The sequence below is a fragment of the Medicago sativa genome, chromosome 6 (genome assembly GCF_051527215.1).
Source record: "Medicago sativa cultivar Bolivia chromosome 6, Bolivia_mono, whole genome shotgun sequence".
In the NCBI taxonomy this organism is placed as follows: Eukaryota; Viridiplantae; Streptophyta; class Magnoliopsida; order Fabales; family Fabaceae; genus Medicago; species Medicago sativa.
The window spans coordinates 13,875,579-13,896,734 of NC_140754.1; the positions used below are offsets into that span (position 1 = coordinate 13,875,579).

Consider the following 21,156-nt stretch of genomic DNA (forward strand, 5'->3'; position numbering starts at 1 on the left):
TATTCAGAGGTAAGACAATTGTTGTGGTTGGAGGTTGCATTCGCTACCAAATCACGATCTTTTGGCGGAATCAAACTGTTGAGAATATCTTCAGTTGATCTCTGCAACGTGACAAACATATCAATAAACGAAACCATGTTGTGCTGCCAAAAAATCGAGAACATGTTCCTCACGTCGTCGTCGTTCTTTAATTCTAATCGACTGAACGTTATTCTACCGTCGTCCAACGTTGGACATTCATACCAAATGTATTTCACTCTCCTTGTGTCTCTGGGGTTGAGTGATTTCATCCAGTTGATCCTTGAGACCTTTTAACATGACATTAATGTACCGAACCTTGAACATCTTAGGATTTCCACCGTTGAAGCGTATGCAAACACTGAACAAATCGGTCATTGTTTCAAACCTACACCATAAAAAATTAAACAATCAATGAAAAACTCATTCAAACATTTCATCAAACACTTAGAGTGCAAATTATACATAAACTCTAAAAATCATATCTATAACATAAAATGCAAAAAATTTAACAAAATTAATCAACTTATATCTACTCATAAATTGAATAATATATTGTTACTTGTAAATCTACTCAAACACCAAAATTTAAAATAACCCTAAAATTCAAAACTATAACATAAACTAGACTCTTGACCCATGCTACCGCATGGGTCTTTCCAAGAAGAAGTTAAACGAATAAGTCGCAACAATGTAAACATATATAGTTTAATAGAAGTCATATAAAAATTAAAAAATAAAATGAATTGAAAATTGATTTCATCGGTTATGGCCATTATTTGATGGTGAAATGTCAAAAATTTAAAATTACAAAACAGATTGACACTATTAAAAATTACAAAAGAAATTAATAGAGATAAATGTTGCAATAAAAATAAAAATCTTCATAACATTTGAATCTTACCAAAACATCTATTTACTTTTAGCAGATCCAAAAACATACTCCCCCGGTCACATTTATAAGCAAAAATGCACTTTTTAGGTTCATTGAATAAATAATGAATTTGGTTTATATATTGACCAAATAGATTAAGTATTGAATGAATCTAAAAAGTGATTTTTTGCTTATAAATGTGACCGGAGGGAGTAATTTATTAAGCTTATTTGTTTGCTTTTTGATAACAAAAGTTAGGAAAATATTTTTTTTAAAAGGAAAATTAACACACATGTTAGCATGATCTCGAAAATCAAAATAAGTAGAACTATAACTAATAATTAAGACCCGTTAACTATAAAAAACCACATATTTTACTAATATTAACTAAAATTTGAAGTAAAATTGGTGATGTCCTTTTTTCAGTTTACAATAGGATCCCTTTAAACAACCATTTATAGGTGGTATGGTACCCATGTACTTTTTTGGATGATGACTAAACCGGTTGTTAGAGATTCCACATTGAGGCTTAAAGTCAATTATATAATCCAGAAGAATAATTATTTATATATAAGTTTAAATATATGTATTAAGTTTAGAGATATATACAAAGAATTTCCCATTTTTTACCATTAAACAATAGAATTTTCCATTTCAGAATCTCAACAATAATAATGTGGAGTGGCTTAAACTTTCTATTTTTTGGTCGTGGCTACTATCTTTCTTCCATTGAGAATCATGCTATGAGTATCCTATTTCTTTTCTCTTTCTGAAAAGCTTTTTGGTTACATTCTCTTTCTAAAATGCTACAATATGAATCTGTCAATGTGAAAGAAAAAAAATTAATACCAGTAAAAAAGAAACAGCTTTAACTTGTAAGAAACAACAACACAATGATACATGTACACATCTCATATTCCCTAACACTTATTCAACACCCTATTTTATCTTTATGATCAAAAGTTTATGCATAAAAAAAACAACAAAAGATTCATATTCATCCAATAAAACACACTTAAGTTTTTTTTGTAAAAAAAAAAAAAATATTCATATATTTCAAATGAGGATTTGTGCTATTACATATAGTTTTTTGGCTCCCCAATTCCATTATATTGGGGAAAAAATGTTGTGGAATATACAAAGAACTTAGATATCAAGGACTAAAGCTAATATTATTTCAAAAATAAAAAGGACTAAAACTAATATGCAAAATGGAGTTATATATGCCCTTCTCAATGTCAGAGTCATGAGTGATCACTCTATTTATAGGTTGATGGGATAAATTAAAGGTAAAATCCTATTTATAATTTTATATAGTTCGGATGGCTTCAAATAACACAATATACCCAACTTTTTGTCTCTGCATCAAAAGGCTCTGAAGTATTATCCTCCTTATCAATCATTGTTGAAGGATTTTTTTGGTAAAAATCCCCAAAAAGATTACTAAACTGTTTCTAATTAAACCCATAAAACAAAATAAAAAATGAAAATGAAAGATGATTCAACTTACATAATTTGTAGAGGAGGGAATTTGGATGAATATTAAAGACAATACACACTTGAATCTGCAATAGTGAGGAGGGACAACATCAATGTAATTGTAGCCCAAACCATGTTGTCGATGAAGAACAGTCCTAAAACTCACTATTCCAAAGCAAATTAAGAAAACAATTTGTACCTCGAACGAATCAATAATCCATTTTAACCATTCAGATACACATTAAGAAAAAGGTCAACAATTGAAGATAAACCAACTATCCTCAAAAGAAAAGGAATTGCACATGAATAAAAATGATGAGAGAAAATTACCTCAACGACAAAATATTCAAGACGACGGTGAGGTAAACAGGAGGAGCGGCGCTGGTACAACCTTAAGAAACTGAGTGATACAGAAAACAGGAAATTAAAGATCATCTTTGCTGCTCCTTGAGTAGGCCTTCTAGCGCCTTGCATAAAAAGAGAATAACAAATTGTTACCACATTGATTCAAGTCCAGCACAGGAAAAAAAACGACACTGTTGCATTCTTACATCCCTAATATGAAACTGAATGCAAATCCTTTTGTATTGAAGTCGTAATTCATTCTCAATTTTGTCAAAATCAGTGACTGGATTTAGATTCAAAGGAGCTGCACAAAAAAACACCAAGCAACTGATTAGAACCAAATATATTCAATGAAACATGATTAGATTGATTAGAACAGAAATTGTATGGAAATCCATTAAGATTAACTGTACCACAAAGGTATGTGCACGCCACTATTTATACCGGACTCATAGACAAAATGAATTTGAATCATGGTGACATGTGTACACAATGAATTGGGGAGTTGGAGAGACTTCTCGTGGAATACAAATTCACTTGCTGCATGGAGAGATATGGAAGGCCACATTAAATGTTTAATGGATCAGTGGGTAGTTGGCAGGAATGACCGAAATTAATGCAAGAAAATTTTGTTAATTTTGTTAATAAAGGTTGGAGCGATCTGTATTGTCAAAAAAATAGGAGTGGATATGCAACAGATAAATGGGAGTGAAATTTGTTAAGAAGGACTGTAGCGACAGATAAGAGTGGATATGCAACAGATTTGTTGTTTTTATTGTTAATAATATTTTGTTAATAGGAGTGGATAGGAACAATTTGTTAATAGGAGTGATTTTTTTTTATGTTTATCTGTTTAGTAGGAAACGATTAGGAACAATACGATTTTTGGCTTGCAAAAAAGTAGGGTTAATAGGGTTAAACAAATCGGAATTAAGCTTTAGGGTTAAAACAGCAAATTTCAGCAATAGGGTTTAGGTTAAAATTAGAGCTAAAATAAGCTTTCGGGTTAACTTTTATAGATAAATAGATTAGGGTAGAAAATATTTGCTTCATAAAAAAAAAAAGGCAGGAGGATAGGAATAAAATTGGTGCGATGCATTTTTTTAGATGGAATTTGTTATGTTAAATAATTGCAAACCTAAAAGTGTAGAAAATATTTGCTTAAATAAAAGAAGGATAGGAATAAAAAAAAAAGAGGATAGGAATTCAAAAAAAAAAAACAATAAGGATTCGGTCGGCCAAAAGGAGGATAGGAATAAAAAAAAGGAGGATAGGAATTATAAAAAAAAAAATAAGGATTCGAAAAAAAAGGAGGATAGGAATAAAAAAAAAGGAGGATAGGAATTCAAAAAAAAATAATAAGGATTCGGATGGCCAAAATTATAGCAAACTTGATAACAAAATTCGGCTGGAATTAATTAAGTAAGATGATCAATGGCTAAAATTGAATGGCGCCTAAATGTGCAAGATCCAATGACTCAGAAAAGTGGAGGGAGAAATGGGGGGAAAATATTAGGGTTAGAAATAGCTGTAGGGGTTAAGCTTTATTATATAAGATAGTGGAGGGAAAAAATTAGGTTAAGTTGCTGCAGACGTAACAAAATTAATAAATAAGGATTATTTAGGGTAGAAAATATTTGCTTCATAAAAAAAAAGGCAAGAGGATAGGAATAAAATTGATGCGATGCATTTTTTTAGATGGAATTTGTTACGTTAAATAATTGCAAACCTAAAAGTGTAGAAAATATTCGCTTAAAAAAAAGGAGGATAGGAATTCAAAAAAAAAGGAGGATAGGAATTCAAAAAAAAAATAATAAGGATTCGGCTGGCCAAAAGGAGGATAGGAATAAAAAAAAAGGAGGATATGAATTCAAAAAAAAAATAAGGATTCGAAAAAAAAAGAGGATAGTAATAAAAAAAGAGAGGATAGGAATTCAAAAAAAAAATAATAAGGATTCGGCTGGCCAAAATTATAGTAAACTTGATAACAAAATTTGGCTGGCATTAATTAAGTACGATGATCAATGGCTAAAATTGAATGGCGCCTAAATGTGTAAGATCCAATGGCTCAGAAAAGTGGAGGGAGAAATGGGGGAAAATATTAAGGTTAGAAATAGCTTTAGGGGTTAAGCTTTATTATTTAGGGTAGAAAATATTTGCTTCATAAAAAAAAGGCAAGAGGATGGGAATAAAATTGGTGCGATGCATTTTTTTAGATGAAATTTGTTATGTGAAATAATTGCAAATCTAAAAGTGTAGAAAATATTTGCTAAAAAAAAAAGGAGGATAGGAATAAAAAAAAAGGAGGATAGGAATTAAAAAAAAAAATAAGGATTCGAAAAAAAAAAGGAGGATAGGAATAAAAAAAAAGGAGGATAGGAATTCAAAAAAAAATAATAAGGATTCGGCTGGCCAAAAGAAGGATAGGAATAAAAAAAAAAGAGGATAGGAATTCAAAAAAAAATAAGGATTCGAAAAAAAAAAAGGAGGATAGGAATAAAAAAAAAAGGAGGATAGGAATTCAAAAAAAAAATAATAAGATCCGGCTGGCCAAAATTATAGCAAACTTGATAACAAAATTCAGCTGACATTAATTAAGTAAGATGATCAATGGCTAAAATTGAATGGCGTCTAAATGTGCAAGATCCAATGGCTCAGAAAAGTGGAGGGAAAAATGGGGGGAAAATATTAGGGTTAGAAATAGCTTTAGAGGTTAAGCTTTATTATATAAGATATCATGCAAACATTTTAACAAAATTAATCAACTTACATCCACTCTAAAAATGAATTATAACATGTAAATCTACTCAAAAACTAAAATAAAATAAATCTACCCAAAAACTAAAATTAAAAAAAAAAATAGACACCAAAATTTTAAATAACCCTAAAAACCATAACTATAACATAAACATCATGCAAACATTTTAACAAAAATAATCAACTTAAATCTACTCTAAAAATGAATTATAATATGTAAATCTACTCAAAAACTAAAATAAAATAAATCTACTAAAAAACTCAAAAACTAAAAAAGAAAAACATTTATAACAACTGAAATGTAAGTTAATAGCACTATGATTACTTGCTTGTGGATTTGTTGGATAAATTTGGTTGGAATTTTTAGAGAGATTTTAAGAGAGATTTGAGAAATTTTGAGAGATTGAGAGTAATAATGGAAGAGAGAGCTTATGCTGGATTTGCATCAGGATCATATCGGTAGTTAACTGACGCCAGATCCATCGACAGTTAACTGCCGCCGGTTCCATCGGCAGTTAACAACCACCGGTTCTTTACCCATCGACACTTAACTGCCGTCGGGGCATTTCAGTCTTTTTGTGGTGTTTTTCACCCGTAATATATGTGTCAACAACAAATTTCAAACTATCGGTAGAAATTTTTTCGTTTGTCACATTCGAGTCCTATTCTACCATCATCATTTTGATAAAATTATAACTTAATGAATCCGCGTCTGAATACACTGAACCATAGGTCTATTCGAACATTTTAACGACGCGGATCCATTACTGAGCTTAGAATACTATTATGCCGACAGTTTGAAAAGTACGTGATATTTATGGGACAAAATAGATTTTTGTGGTTATCTCTTAAAAATATGAGTTCTAACATGCACATGTGTTATCTCTTGTTGTTGAAAAAAATAGATTTTGAGAAAAGCTAATCCTAATAGCTTTTCATTTTAGGGTCAAAATAGATTTTTTTGATAAAATGATTTTTCTAAAAATCCTAAACAAACACTTAAAAATGAAAAAAGTGATTTTTTTAAGGGAAAAAATAGATTTTTTTTGGAAAAAATCTGAAACAAACGGGCCCTCTGTGTAACGTTGCTCAATAGTGACAGCCACCTTTGTTTATAGGTTAATCTAGAGAGACAGGTAAACAATTGGTTCTTCAACAATATAATTTACCAGATTTGTTGGAAAGACGAAAAAGTTTCTAGTGGTGTCAAAATTTCTAATAACGGGAACAAAATTGCGCAATTAAATATGGGGAGTCAAAATTATGATCAATTAAATGAAGAGAATTCTCTTGGCAAAATTGGTGGCCGATTTGTACAAAAGTAAGTAACTTAAATTGATCATCAACTTGTTTGAATCAATTAACAATGACAAGAAATTTAGCAACATATTGGACTTGGTTGAAAATATTTAGCAACATATTAGACTTCGTTGAAAGCATGATTTTAAATAAAAAAAAACTATAAAAACTTAGTAATTTATCATATATTTTAAATTAGAAAATCAATCTTGAATGTTAGATAAATCACATGTGTACTCGTGAGTTTAACTCAGTTGGTAGGGACAAAACATAATAATATGCAAGGTCTGGGGTTCGAACCCTGGCCACCACAAAAAAAAAAAAAAATCACATGTAATCTCTCATTATCATTAAGTAAGCATGATTCTTGAAGTCATGTATTTCAATCACAAAGAACTCAACCATATTTGCATGAACCACTAATACATCTTGCATACATGCAGGGGCGTAGCCCTTCATATGGGAGGGGTAGCCTTGGCTACCCCAAAAAAAATATTATTCTTGAATTAGTTGATATGTATTTATATCCGGCTACCCTAAATAATAAACATTGAGCTACCCCAAACAAGTTTAGTTGCAAAAATTAGCATAAATAATAAAGTAAAAAAACTACTACAAATTGATAGATTTATTTGTATTGGTTTGATACTTTCGGTCTCAATAACAACAATGAGAAACCTTTTTCAACAATAAAAATTATCAAGACAATAGTCGTATACAAATTAAATGGACAATGAGTATCTTGCAAATAACCTATTTATTTGCATTTGGAAAGACATTATTAATCTATTATTAAACATGCAGATATTGATGAAATTGAGTTCTTCAAATGCAATTTGCCCAACGTTTTAAAATAGTGATTTTCATGTTAAATTTCTAAGATTTGTTAATTTTAGTCCTTAATTTTTTGTTATAGATTAAATTCAAGACTAAAAACACTTTTTTTTTTGTAAAATTTTAAAAACTGAGACAAAAATTGAATAATTTTTTTATGGACTAAACCTAAAAAATTATAATTTATGGGACTAAAAATATATTTTATCCTTAAATTTAATACGTCTGTTTTTAAAAAAAAATCTTCTTTATAGTTGGCCCCTGCATAAATTTTTTGTGAGCTTCGCCGCTGCATACATGTCTTTTCATTTTTATCAATTAAAATATGAATTTTGGGTCATGCATCTCATATGAGAACGAATGAATATTATATATGTTAGAAATACAAAGTGATTCTAAATTTTAACCTTCATTACATTTATTTATTATATATCTAGTATCTATAAAATAACTATTTGAATTAAGTGCATATAAAATTTTGTGAAGTTATAGTAAATTACATCAATTACCATAATAAAATTAGACAAAGAACATCAATAAAGTTGGAGGCCAGTTTAGATTGGCTAATTTTTTAGCTTATAAAAAATAACTTATACAAGTAAATAATCTTTTATGTTAATTTATAAATTCTCACTAACAAAAAATTTATCTTCATAAGTTTTTTTTTTCATAAACTACATTGACTAGCTTATGAATAATACATTAAAACTTATTTATTAGCATAATTTGTCATTAATAATTGAATCAATTATTATAGAGGTAAAATGATATTTACTATCAATCAATGTTCCACAAATCATGTGCTTATGTGTGCCAAATTATAGTTAGTCACTTCAGAGCAGAGTCGTTGATCAATGAATCTTCGTGAATATATATAGTTCACAGTAAACAACAAAAAACTACTATACATCTTTCAAATAGTTAGTGATTAAGCTTATCAAATTAAGTTTTTATCAGCTTCGATGAAGCGTATTAAATTTCGTTGAAGCTAAGTGTATGTAAAAAATAGTTGTGAATATATATCCAAGTGTTGTGATTTTCATCTTTCGTTATTTAGATTATGTATATACATAGATTAGGGTTGCAATAGCCTTACTTTTTAATCTCTTAAAACAAGAGAATCAATTTTGTATTCTTGTGAATATATTTTCAATTTAATTAGTCTAAACTTTTTTTTTTCATTTCTTCTACTGTTCTACATCAATTTAAATTTTTAATGTGCTACATTGATTAATCAACTCAAGGTGTATAGAGGTGTTTTTATTTTTTTGAACAACCAATATATCGCAAGCAAGCAACCAAGGTCCTCAATAAAGAGAAAACCTGTGCCGAAAAACATCAACAAAACTCCCTAGTAACACAAAAAACAACCAAGAACTTGACACAAACCTGAGCACATCACCAAGTACTTTACAGAAGCCACAACAAAAAACACACCCGAGACCACTTGACACACAGAGCACCCAGCACCAAGTACTTTACCGAGTTATTATTCCCGAGGGTTCCAACACCACTCGTAATACAAACACGATTCAATTTTTAACCGGCTCATATTATGAACCACATACATCATTAAATGAATGAACCTAAAAAGTGAAGTTTGCTTATATTTTGAAACGGAGGGAGTAATTCATAAATATATAAATAAAAAGGTATTTAAATTGTATTGTTTAGTTTAAATTGGTTGAATTATGACATGACTTTTACTTAAGTATATCGTTACTGCAACATCACTCAATTAGTAGTTACGTCATCAAAAGTGAGAGTTAAATTAATGTGAATGAGCAAATGTATGAAGTTTTAAAAATTGAAACCCCGAAATTACAAACTTTAAAATAGAGGAACTAAAATTATAGATTTATTAAAACAAAGGGACCCAAACTTCATTTAAGACTAATAATTATTCATAACAATATCTTCTCTTGAAGTAATTATTCATAACAATTTCTTCTCTTGAAGTAGAGTCCTCAGGAGGTTTGTATGCAGCGGCACTGTCGCTCTAGAAGTAGCTCATGCTCTAGAAGATGGCATTGTCTTATAGAATTAGCTACATTTCAGGAGTCATCCCAACACCACCTTTTTTTTTTAACGGCAAGTTTATTAATAACCAAGTCTCTGCTTAAGACAAACGAGACCGACAATATAGAATCAACAAAGCAAAGGGCGCCGTATATAGGCTGAACATCCAAAAGAAAATGCATACACCTCGTTCATCATAATTACCCATAAAGACAAAACCCAATCGAGGGCTACCATCAACACCATTAAAAACAAACCTCCAAAAACAAGACCAACGCCAAAACAAAGTTAAACCCCTACACACCAGCATAAACCAAACTTGAGACATAACCTCCAACTTCATCGTGAATGACCACATAAACAAAATCCAAACACCCATCGCCGCTACTCACGCCAAAACTTAGGTGTATTGGCTTGGGATCTGAGAGTGTGCTCCTCCTTAAGGTCTCAGGTTTGATTCTCTCCAGTGTTAATTTAGGTGGGCTAATTTAGCTTCTTCAAAACAATTTTTTTTTTTTTTAGAGATTTTGTAAATTAAAAAAACATAAGTTATTTTGTGTTTGTTTACCATATTAAAAAAATTGTGTTGGTAGATAGAAGGAATGACAAAGCCATTTATAATCTCACAGACAAGTAGAGGTATCAAGGTTCGAACCCTCTCGTCAAGCCTAACATTTTCGTCATTTTTACCATATGAGTTAAAACTTGCAGACAAAAATGTTTTTCTTTGTTAAACAAGTGATTTTTTATTATTTAGATACAACTATATAAACTTATTGTAAAAAAAAAAAAACTATACAAACTTTTTTTTTGGACCAAAAACATTAATTTTTTTTTTTTTATAATTCCTAACTATGAGACCCAAAACTATTTACTACTAATACCTTTTAAAAAAAATTAAGCAAACTTTTATTAAAGCCTCAAAGTACGCTTAGTTAGTACCGAGGAGAGTGTTTTTCCGTGACAACGGTCACTAAAATTTAGATAAAGTAGCTATCAAAACAAATCACTTCACTCGGATTCACCTCAAAATAAATGACGACCATTGGATCAAACTTTATCAGTGGCTACAATTAAAAAAGACAACCATTGAAATGAAACTTATTTATGGAAACCCTAGATATATAAATATTAGTATCTGACACCAAGCATGTTCTCAGCTTAATAAGTGAACCAACCATCATTTGTCATAGATATATATGCTAGCTGTAAGAAAGGATTTGAAATCAACAACAGCTGCGTGCCTGCGTCAACTTGTATGAACTTGAGATCTTCAAGTTAACAACAACACGTAGTAGACTTGTATGTTCTTTTTCTCTCTCCAACTTTTTTTTATTGTTGAATAGAGGTTTTTCTCATTTCTTAAACCCTAACCCTAATTTTATCCATTCAAATTTGGGTTTTATTTTTGAATCAAGTGATTATTCAATCTTGCTCTTATTTCCTGTTTTCATTCATATATTTAATTCGTAACTTGGATCTGAATGAACAAGTTTTTTTTTTCTCTTTGAATAAATGAATTTGAGTGTTTTAATGTTGATAATAATAATAATGGGTTTAAGAACAATGATGATGATAATGATAATGAATCTGAGTGTTAAATTTGAATGGAATTAATGTTAATGGTTCCAAGAATCTTAAACCCTGACCCTAATTTGTTACTGTTGTTGAATGGAGGTTTATTCCAATTTTTAAACCTTAACCCTAATTTCATTTATTTGAATTTGGGGATTTTGTTTTAAATGAAGTGATTATTCAATTCACAGTATTGTAATGTTGGAATGACCATAAATTAAAGATAACAACTTCAATCTTTTTAATTAATCGCTGCTCTCTGAAATTGAATTAATGAATCTGAGGGTTTTGATGTTGATAATAATAATGGGTTTAATAATAATGATGATGATCATGAATTTGAGTATTAAATATGAATGTAAATAATGTTAATTGTTCCAAGAATCTAAAACCCTAACCCTAATTTTTTGATGTTGTTGAATGAAGGTTTTTCCCAATTCTTAAACCCTAACCCTAATTTTATTGATTTGATTTTTTTTTTAAATGAAGAGATTATTAAATTCACCTTTTTGTAATGTTGGTATGCTTATGAATTGATCATAATAACTTCAATCTTTTTAATTAAATCTTGTTTAAATTCAGAAAATTTAGTTTTATTCTGAAATCAAATTAATGAGTTTTTTTTTTCTTTGAATTAATGAATTCGAATTTTGAAAAAATAGTGGGTTTAATAAACAATGATAAAGGGGTATTGAATTTGAATGAAAGTAATGAATGGTTCCAAGAATCTTTGAAAACATTGTGAATTTTGTGGCTACTGTGGCGCGTAGTGGAATTCGAATAATCGTGATTCGCAATTGACAATACCAAATTGTTGAAATTCCACAGTGCAATATCTATTTGATAATATTTTGTATTAAATAGCGTATGCGGTTTGTCTAAATTTTGCTACGATATAGTGCCACTAGATCTGTTATTTAACAACATTGTTTGATACTTTTAAATTTTCAAAGATTTTGCTTTCATGTTATGACTACTTTTAGCATTAATGAGCTGAGGTTTAAGTTGGCTAAGTGTTTTTTCGAAGTGAAATTTGAATAGATTAAAAGATGTATCGTGCTGAATGGCTCATAGGATTGTTAACCGTAAAATGGTCTATGGTTAATCAATACTCGATACTTTAATAATGCATTTCAGATTGGTCTTCTTTAATTTATTTTTTTGTCGTGTTCATCCAATTTCTGCTAACATTTCTTGATCATCCAATTTCTGTTTGCTGTTCACATTGGTATTTATATTTGTTGATTATTTCTTATGGCTTCAGAATTTAAATAGCTTCTGATAAAACGAGAAGATGCTTGCCAAGGGTGGGAATACTTCATCAGTTGTCTCAAACATCTCGAGAAAAAGATGTTTTGATGAATTAAGCAATCAAGTAGGATTCTCCACGGACTGGAGGTATCATCCTGAAATGGTACGCAAACGTTATGATCAATCGATTCACAAGACAATTCCCCCAAAAGTTGCCGTTACCTTGATTGATTCGTTCAGACGTGACCAAATAGAAGAACATATTAGTAGTCTGAGAAACGAATCTGATCAGGTTGGTACACCACCTTCTAGTAATTTCAATTACCTTGATCGGTTTAGATATTAATCCTTGGATGTTATATATGAAACTTCGAATGTCTGTATGTTTGTGCATGCTCAGCTGACAGATTCTATTTACATTTGTTAATTTCTCCAATTTTTATTTTTTTCTGAATTATTTTTAGTATGAGATTTTTATTAAAATTTCATTTACTATTCCTGAAATAAACATATATGCATAACTCTATTTTCTTTTGAATTTTTCTAAGACATATTGAAGTTAAAAATTCTTTCAACACAGATTACTTCTGAGGATCAAGTGGGAATTGATGCAAACACTTGCAACCTATGTAAAAGGGAAAGACTTTACTTTGCTAAAGTCCCACTTTTTTGTTTATGTTGTGGTGTTCGCATCAAGAAAATATATTTTTGTACAAAAGAAGAAGAATTTGTTGCACAGGGTTGCATTTGCTCTGAGTGTTACAAGACTTTTAAAGGTGAAAATGTCGAAATCAATGGGACATTTATTTCCAAGAGAAATCTTGCAAAGAGGAATAATGATGAAGTAATTGAAGAACCGGTAAGTTTTACTATCAATTGCTTTATAAGTCAGTTTGATATAAAGGAATTTAAACTAACTCTTTATGACTGTTGTTTCTTCTAGTGGGTTGAATGCAATAAATGCGAAAGATGGCAGCATCAAATATGTGCACTCTACAACAAGAAAGAAGATTTGGACTGCAGTGCTGAGTATATATGTCCTTTATGCCGTTTAAAAGAAATTGAAAATAGAATGCATGTTCCAAAAGCTGCTAACTTTGGTGCTAAGGACTTGACAAGAACTGTGCTAAGTGACCACTTAGAGAAAAGACTTTTCAAGCGTCTCATGCAAGAGAGAAAAAACTGGGAAAAAGATGAGGTAATACCGAGAACTCCACATGTATGCACATAAACTTCAAATATCTTATTTTCTTATTCTGCCATGCTATTAAAATTATTGACTTGGAAATTCTAGATTATTTAATTATGTGCCTTGAATCACTGCAAAATTGCAGGTTTTAGCAGCAGAAAGTCTTTCAATTAGAGAAGTGCTATCTGTCGACAAGCAATTGAAAGTGAATAAGCAGTTTCTGGACATCATCCCAGAGGAGAATTACCCTACTGAATTCTCTTATAGATCAAGGGTAAGTTCAGTGGTTTATCACCAATTGTTTCTTCAAAAAAATATGTCTCAGGATTTAATAGAAGTTCCCTTGGTTTCAGGTTATACTTCTGTTTCAGAAAATTGAAGGAGTAGATGTATGCATTTTTGGAATGTATGTCCAGGAGTTTGGCTCGGAATGTGGCACTCCGAATCAGCGATGTGTATACATTTCATATCTTGATTCCGTCAAGTATTTCAGGCCTAAAAGAAGGACAAAGAGTGGAGAAGCCCTTCGTACCTTCGTTTACCATCAGATATTGGTATTTTTCTTTTAAACTCTATTTATATGCCAATAGAACTAATAAAATGAATACTTAATCCTTCCATTCTTTCTGCTTATGCTTTTTTTCTTTTCTTGCTTATCATCAGATTGGATATCTTGATTTTTGTAAGGAAAGGGGTTTCTCAACTTGCTACATATGGGCCTGTCCTCCAAAAAAAGGTGATGATTATATACTATATTGCCATCCCAAAGAGCAAAAGACTCCGAAGAAAGATAAGCTACGCCACTGGTCAGTCTTACTTTCTCCTTATGTGTCCAATACATTGAGAATTTTCATGAGCTAGTGTATACAATACATTTGAGAATTTGGGAGTACGATTTTCCTTCTTTTATCATCTTTGTTTATATTATTTATTTGTGCAGGTATCTTTCAATGCTAAAAAAGGCTAATGAAGAAAATATTGTCGTTGGTTTAACCAACGTGTATGATCATTTCTTTGTTCCTACTGAAAAAAGGAAATCCAAGGTGACAGTTTCTCGTTTGCCATACTTTGATGGAGACTGGTGGTGCGGTAATGCTATGGTAGTTGCGAAGACCCTCGAAAAAGAGAGTAGAGCAGACTATGAAAAGTTGTTGAAACAAGTGTCAAATAGAACAGTAAAGGACATGGGACATGCCAAGCCTTCCAAAGACATACTGGTGATGCAAAAAGTATGCCATCCTTTTTTATGCACGAGTAAATGAAATGTTGCAATGTTCTTATTATAGATGTTTAAGTTATTTTCGTAATTTTGATTAGGTTGGCCAAAATATATTGCCTACAAAAGAAAACTTCCTCGTAGCTCACTTGCGATATTCATGCATGCACTGCCGTGAAGTGATAGTTTCTGGGAAGCGTTGGTTTTGCACTGAATGCAAGAAATTTCAGGAGTGTGAAAGGTATGATTACTTGAATGCATCTTTGAAATGTTTAGCATTGAATGAAATAAAAAGGGCGTTTTTCATTGACTTCCATTCACATATTTCAGATGCCATAGTTCTGAAGAACACACTTTAATGAACGGCGAGGTGCATACACTTTGTCAGGTAATAACCTAAACCTGAAGTTTTTCATATAATTTTCTCACCATTAGGTAATTTCTTGCAAAACTTTAAATTATGTGCCATTTTCAGGCTGCTGTTGATGATATCCCCTCCGAAACTAAACGTAATGATATCGTCCTTGAGAGTGGATTGTTTGAAAATAGGGACAACTTTTTGATCTTTTGCCAGAAGTCTCAGTTTCAGTTTGATACACTCCGCCGTGCCAAGTATTCGTCTATGATGATCCTCTACCATCTACACAATCCTGCTGTGATGAGTCAAAATGAACACCAGTTAACTCAAAAGTGCTCAACACAAGTATGTCAATCTGAGAATCAGGAGTCAAATGAGGAAATGGTATGAATTTAATTTTCATGATTTATATTGTTTTCAGTACTAATCGTTTATTCTAGAATAGATTGTTGATCATACTTACTTACACACAGATGGTGAAACTGATGAACGTTTTGAAGCATGCATCTCAATGCCGCCGCCGCCGCGCAAGTAATGCTGAGCCATGCTCTCATCCAAACTGTTCTCAAATCAAGAAGCTGTTCTATCATGCCAGTAAGTGTGAAATTCGAGCTAATCGAGGCTGCCAGCATTGTAAAAAGACATGGTTTATACTAACTGTTCACTCCAGAAATTGCAAAGACTCGGAGTGTAGAATACCACGCTGCAGGTGTGTTACAATTAGAATTCTACCACCACCTAAAGAATTTGGATATTCTGTTTTCTAAATTATTATTTTGCTAATTGTTCGTAAATATACTTATTCCTTTCACAACAGAGTAATTTTTTGGCTAATCTATGAATACTTATTCTTTTATATTTATGTCGATTTTGCAGTGATCTAAAGAAGCAGTTAGAAAAGAGATCAAAGCAGTCTGAATCTTGCCGTAGAGCTGAAGTTTTGGAAGCAGTCATTGGCCAATGAATCTTTGTGAATATATAGAGTGCACAATGAATGGTTATAGGCAGTGTACGTGCCGCAATCACTTGCAAAAATTTCTTAGCTTTGATGAAGTATATTAAATTTCGTTGAAGCTTAAGCGTAAGCAGTTCGACATAAGTGTTGTGATTATGTAACATACATAGGTTAGGAATAGCCTTATTATTCATTCTCTTAAAATAAGAGATTTAATTTTGTGTTGTTGTAAAAGTAAATTCAATGGTTGAGAGCCTAAGCTCCAACTATTCAATTCAAGTCTCATTTTCAGAGACTTGAAATTAGAAAATCAATTTTGCATTGTTGTGAATGTATACATCAATTTAAATGTTTGTAGTGCCACATTGATGGCTTTTCATTCATGATTCATGAACAATTAGGCCCCTTACCTGTCATATTCTATGGTAATTTGTCAAAAACACAAAGAACAGCTCAATGGTAAAAATTCTATGTGTTGCCATAGTTTCACTATTTGATGGGCGCATTTGCCCACCAATGATCATTGTTCGTGATTTTTTTTTGTTGCTCTTAATTTCCCCCTCCAAGGAGATTCTTGTGTTTATTCTTTACTTTGTAGCTTTTTTATCTCCATTTCTTTATGATCATAATTTTTGCACAAAATTTAATCATTCAGATCTAAAGTGAAAAACATCTTATTACACTACAACATAATTGACATCTAGTAACAAATGAAAATTGTAACTAAATTAAGAAAAATGTTACTAATTAAAATTAGTAACATTTGTACAATTGTTAGGTAAACCCCATGTTACTAAAGAGCTTTAGTTACATTTTACACATTCAAAAAGTGTCGCAAAATGTTACATTATTGTAACACTATTTGTATCACCGGTAACACTATAAAAATGTCGCATTTATAATTTTTGAGAAGTTGTAAAAAGTGTCGCAAAATTATCTAGACTGAAAAATTGTGAATCTACCAAAAAAATATTATTAATTGAAATAGATTAGAAAAAAGTACAATAAATTAAAAGTTGATATGATATGCACTCCTATAAAGTATGATCAACACTTTTGTTTTATTTAAACATGTATTATTGATTTCAAAAAAAGTATGTAATCCACTTTGTAAATACCCCCTTCAAATTTCACACTTTATACAAAATGTCCCTTGAAATTGACAAAAATCAAGCAAATTGGTCAATGAATCTCTTGTAACAAACAATTTTTCTTGTGCTTTGATGAATTTGGTGTAGCGTTTGATCCTTAGAAATAGCAACAAGTTGAAGAAGAATGATATGGATTGTATCGAATGTTCTTAGAGGAATTATAGTTGGAAAAAAAATGGTGTATGTCACATTATCATGTGTTTGTTGTGTTGGAGGTGTATCAGCTGCTACATTTAAATTAGCTACAAAAACAAAAGGGTTAAATATGTTTTTAGCCCCTATAAATATACCAACTTTTCGTTTTAGTCCCTCTAAAATTTTCCTTCAACTTTTAGTCCCTATAAAATTTTCCATCTTCACTTTAATTTTGGTCCCTCTTTTAAAGTAAACTCATATGTAGAATACATATTTTTGAATAAAATTTTGCAGAAAAATTCATAATATTATAAGAATCTCTCCCAAAAAAAAATTAGAATTTTTTAACAAAACATGAATTTAATATGAATTTTTATATGTTTGACGGTTAAAAATTCATAATTAATTTATGTTTCGTTAAAAAATTCTAATTTTTTGGGGGATTTTTTTTTACAATATTCTACACATTTCTGCATAATTTCATTAAAAATACAAAATTTAACTTAAAAACAGGGACCAAAAGTAGTGATTGAAAATTTTATAGGGACTAAAAGTTGAAGGAAAATTTTAGAGGGACTAAAACAAAAAGTTGGTATATTTATAGAGACCAAACACATATTTAACCCAAAACAAAATGTAGCTAAAACAATTTTCTTTCTGGTTTTGGTGCTATATTTCAAGGAAACATTGGAGATCAATTGCCTACAAAAACAATTTTTTGTTGTGAACGGTGTTCGATGCTATATTATGTTTCTTTTGTTGTATTAGGGCAATTCTTGAGAGCACAATCTTCATATAGGGTGGCTGTTATAGATGTTGAGATAACTGAGTGCTTGCATATCAAGCACGACATGCAAAGCTTCATTTAGTTCGAGTTCGAGTTCAACTTTCACTAGTGCAAATCAGGGATACAAGACCTGTTTTTTTTAGAGATTTTAGACCTGATTTATACTAGTGTTTTTGTTTTTGTAGGGCACTCAAATATATGGAATCCAGGTGGCGGTGATTATTTTTTTCATACAAAAGGGTCATTGCAATTCAAATAACGGAATTTGGGAGGAAATTTCTTATTCACCAGGAAGATTCACTTTTTTCTTAGCAGCAAAAGAATATATTAATAAGTTGGAAATAAATACAAGAGGTATTAAAACTACAAAATGTGACGAGGTACAATAAGTACCTCATCCCACCCAATAGATGGTTAGATTACCATAAAAAAAGTCAACCCATCTAAAAAAAACATTTTAGTCAAGCGAACGTGGCTTCAACAAAGTGGAGCTTCATGTGGATTCGAATCAAAAATAGTAGTGTCTATTTGTCATTAATCCAAAGAATTGAAGAAAGATTGTTAAAGTTAGATTGCATTTGTCATTCATATAGAGAATCAAATATTTGTGCGGATGCGTTAGCAAACCTAGCTTGCGATGGTGGTTCCACTTTGATTGTTTATGAATGGTGTCCTGTTCAAATTAGTCTCTATAAGATATGGTCTTTCAACATCTCGTCTAGTTAAATACTCCCTCCGGTCACATTTATAAGCAAAAAACAGCTTTTTAGGTACATTGGATGGTTAATGTATCTAGTCACATTTATATGTCAGATACATCAATTATTCAATGTACCTAAAAAAGTGATTTTTGCTTATAAATGTGACCGGAGGGAGTATTAGTTTTCTCTCTTTTGGACTTGGGTCTTTTGTAATCGGGAAAAAAAGGAACTTATTGCACCCCCACGGTAAGTATGAATTGTAACTCCTCTAGAGTGAATAATTAGTAAAGTAAGAAAAAAAAAGGGTTAATTATGTTTCTAGTCCCTATAAAATAGCGACCTTGTAAGTTTAGTCCCTACTTAATTTTAATAGCATTTTTAGTCCCTATTTTTGTTTTTCTGCACTGAGTATTAGTCCCTACTCAATTCAAATTTGTTTAATTTATACTTAAACTCTTAAATTTTTGAACAATTTTTTGCAGACATTTTTAGAACATTACTAAAAGTTCGTCCGCAAAAAATTATTGCAAAATTTGATTTCTACATCCAGATTTTATTACTTTTTATCTTTAACTTTTGTCGTTTTAAAAAATTCATATTTAATTCATTTCATGTCAGAAAATTCTAAATTTTAGTAAACGAACCTTTCATAGTGTTCTAATCTTGTCTCAAAAAAATCGTTCAAAAATTTAAGAGTTTAAGGATAATTAATCAAACTTTGTTTTAGCAGGGACTAAAATTATAAGTAAATTTTTTTTATAGGGACTAAAAATGCTATTAAAATTAAGTAGGGACTAAACTTACAAGGTCGCTATTTTATAGGGACTAGAAACATAATTAACCCGAAAAAAAAATTAATATTTGAACTTTCTATAGCTTTTCGAGGCTCAAACCTCCACAAGAGAATAAGATTTTTCTTTAATTTAATAACAGTTCTATTATTTTTTTCTATAGTAATGATATTTGTACAATTATGTTAAGACAACTTTCTTCTTCTTCCTTTCAAAAAAAAAAAAAAACTTTCTTCTTGTTTTTTTTTTTGAAGGATTCTTCTTCTTTTTTTAATTGATCAAAAACAATATATATATATATAGAGAGAGAGAGAGAGAGAGAGAGTAATAACACAATGAGAGTATGAGAGTTGTTCAAAAATGATTGTACAAATATCTTATCTCAATTTTTTAGCTTGAATAAAGTTTACTAGGCTTGCCAACTTATGCTTACTAGTTATCTCACTCACAACTAATATTTAAAAGTTAGAATTGTTTTTTACTTAACTAATATAATTTTAGTATTTTGAGTTTGTTTTGTCATAATAGTTATGTATTTTGTAAAAGTTCATAATTTTTTCAAAAACATTAACAACCCGTTATGGAGAGGAAGGTGGTCGGTTGAAAGAGGGGGTCAGTATGGATCCATTTGGTGGAGGGAGGTGGTGTGAATTCGGGACGGTGTAGGGGTTGGCGGAGGTAGTTGGTTCATTGAGAATATTATGAAAAAGGTTGGTAATGGGACGGATACTTTCTTTTGGATGGATCAGTGTAAAGGTGCTTTCTTTTTTGTGGCTGAAGGCAAAGTATGCTAATTATGCTTTAGGTTACCATAGTTGGTGGCTTTTCCCTTTTGTTTGTTTGGACATTGGCTGATATGTCTTTTTTGATTTTAGAACTTGGTTTGTTTTTGTTGTAAACTTGGGTGCTTCCCTCTGACACACCTTGTGCTAGTTGGTTCCCCCTTTAGTCAAGAAGATTGCTCTCCTCCGTGTTTCTAAGAGACAGGTCGGTTATTTACCGGAACATAACTTTAGATTGGCTATGAGAAAATGGATGAAGGATTGTCAACTCTGATTACTTTGATAGTGGTTATCAGCCAAAATTAATAAAGGATTTTAACATATGTAAATTTCATTTGTATTGCATAAGAAATATTCATACCATCTTGTAAAATCATCCACATAAAAAAAATAAAAAATAAAAAAATTGTACCCTAAATGTCTGGACGTATATGAGGACCTCAAAATATCACAATATAATAAAATGAAGGAAAATAAACTGAAACAGGTGGTTGGACATTCTACTTACAGCAAAAATTGAAGCAAAACATTCAAACATTATTAAGTTATACTTTTAATTTAAATAATCATTGAGATTGGTGGTTTTCACTGACCTTATACATGAGCGTGTAATTAACACAATTATTATTGAAAGATGTGT

At 30.7% G+C, this 21,156-nt stretch overlaps 1 protein-coding gene and 1 long non-coding RNA gene across 3 annotated transcripts; one reads left to right on the forward strand and one right to left on the reverse strand.

Moving 5' to 3' along the window:
• Window positions 1–1,290: 1,290 nt before the first annotated feature.
• On the reverse strand, window positions 1,291–3,922 carry LOC146913037 (uncharacterized). Of its 2 annotated transcripts, none has more exons than XR_015013249.1 (3): window positions 3,130–3,922; window positions 2,403–3,020; window positions 1,291–1,711 (listed from the first exon to the last, which is right to left on the reverse strand). It is a non-coding gene; the product is annotated as an uncharacterized LOC146913037 (long non-coding RNA). The 2 variants fall into 2 exon arrangements; XR_015013250.1 differs by having other exon boundaries at window positions 2,403–2,536; window positions 2,702–3,922.
• Window positions 3,923–10,227: 6,305 nt separating this feature from the next.
• On the forward strand, window positions 10,228–16,443 carry LOC146913038 (putative histone acetyltransferase HAC-like 1). The gene is made up of 13 exons (XM_085720858.1): window positions 10,228–10,344; window positions 12,495–12,743; window positions 13,032–13,310; window positions 13,395–13,649; window positions 13,786–13,914; window positions 13,994–14,194; window positions 14,304–14,446; window positions 14,581–14,869; window positions 14,958–15,097; window positions 15,187–15,244; window positions 15,332–15,598; window positions 15,688–15,923; window positions 16,091–16,443. Exons 1-13 carry the CDS (start codon window positions 10,228–10,230, stop codon window positions 16,176–16,178), a joined length of 2,451 nt encoding a protein of 816 aa, XP_085576984.1. The 3' UTR covers window positions 16,179–16,443.
• Window positions 16,444–21,156: the final 4,713 nt, after the last annotated feature.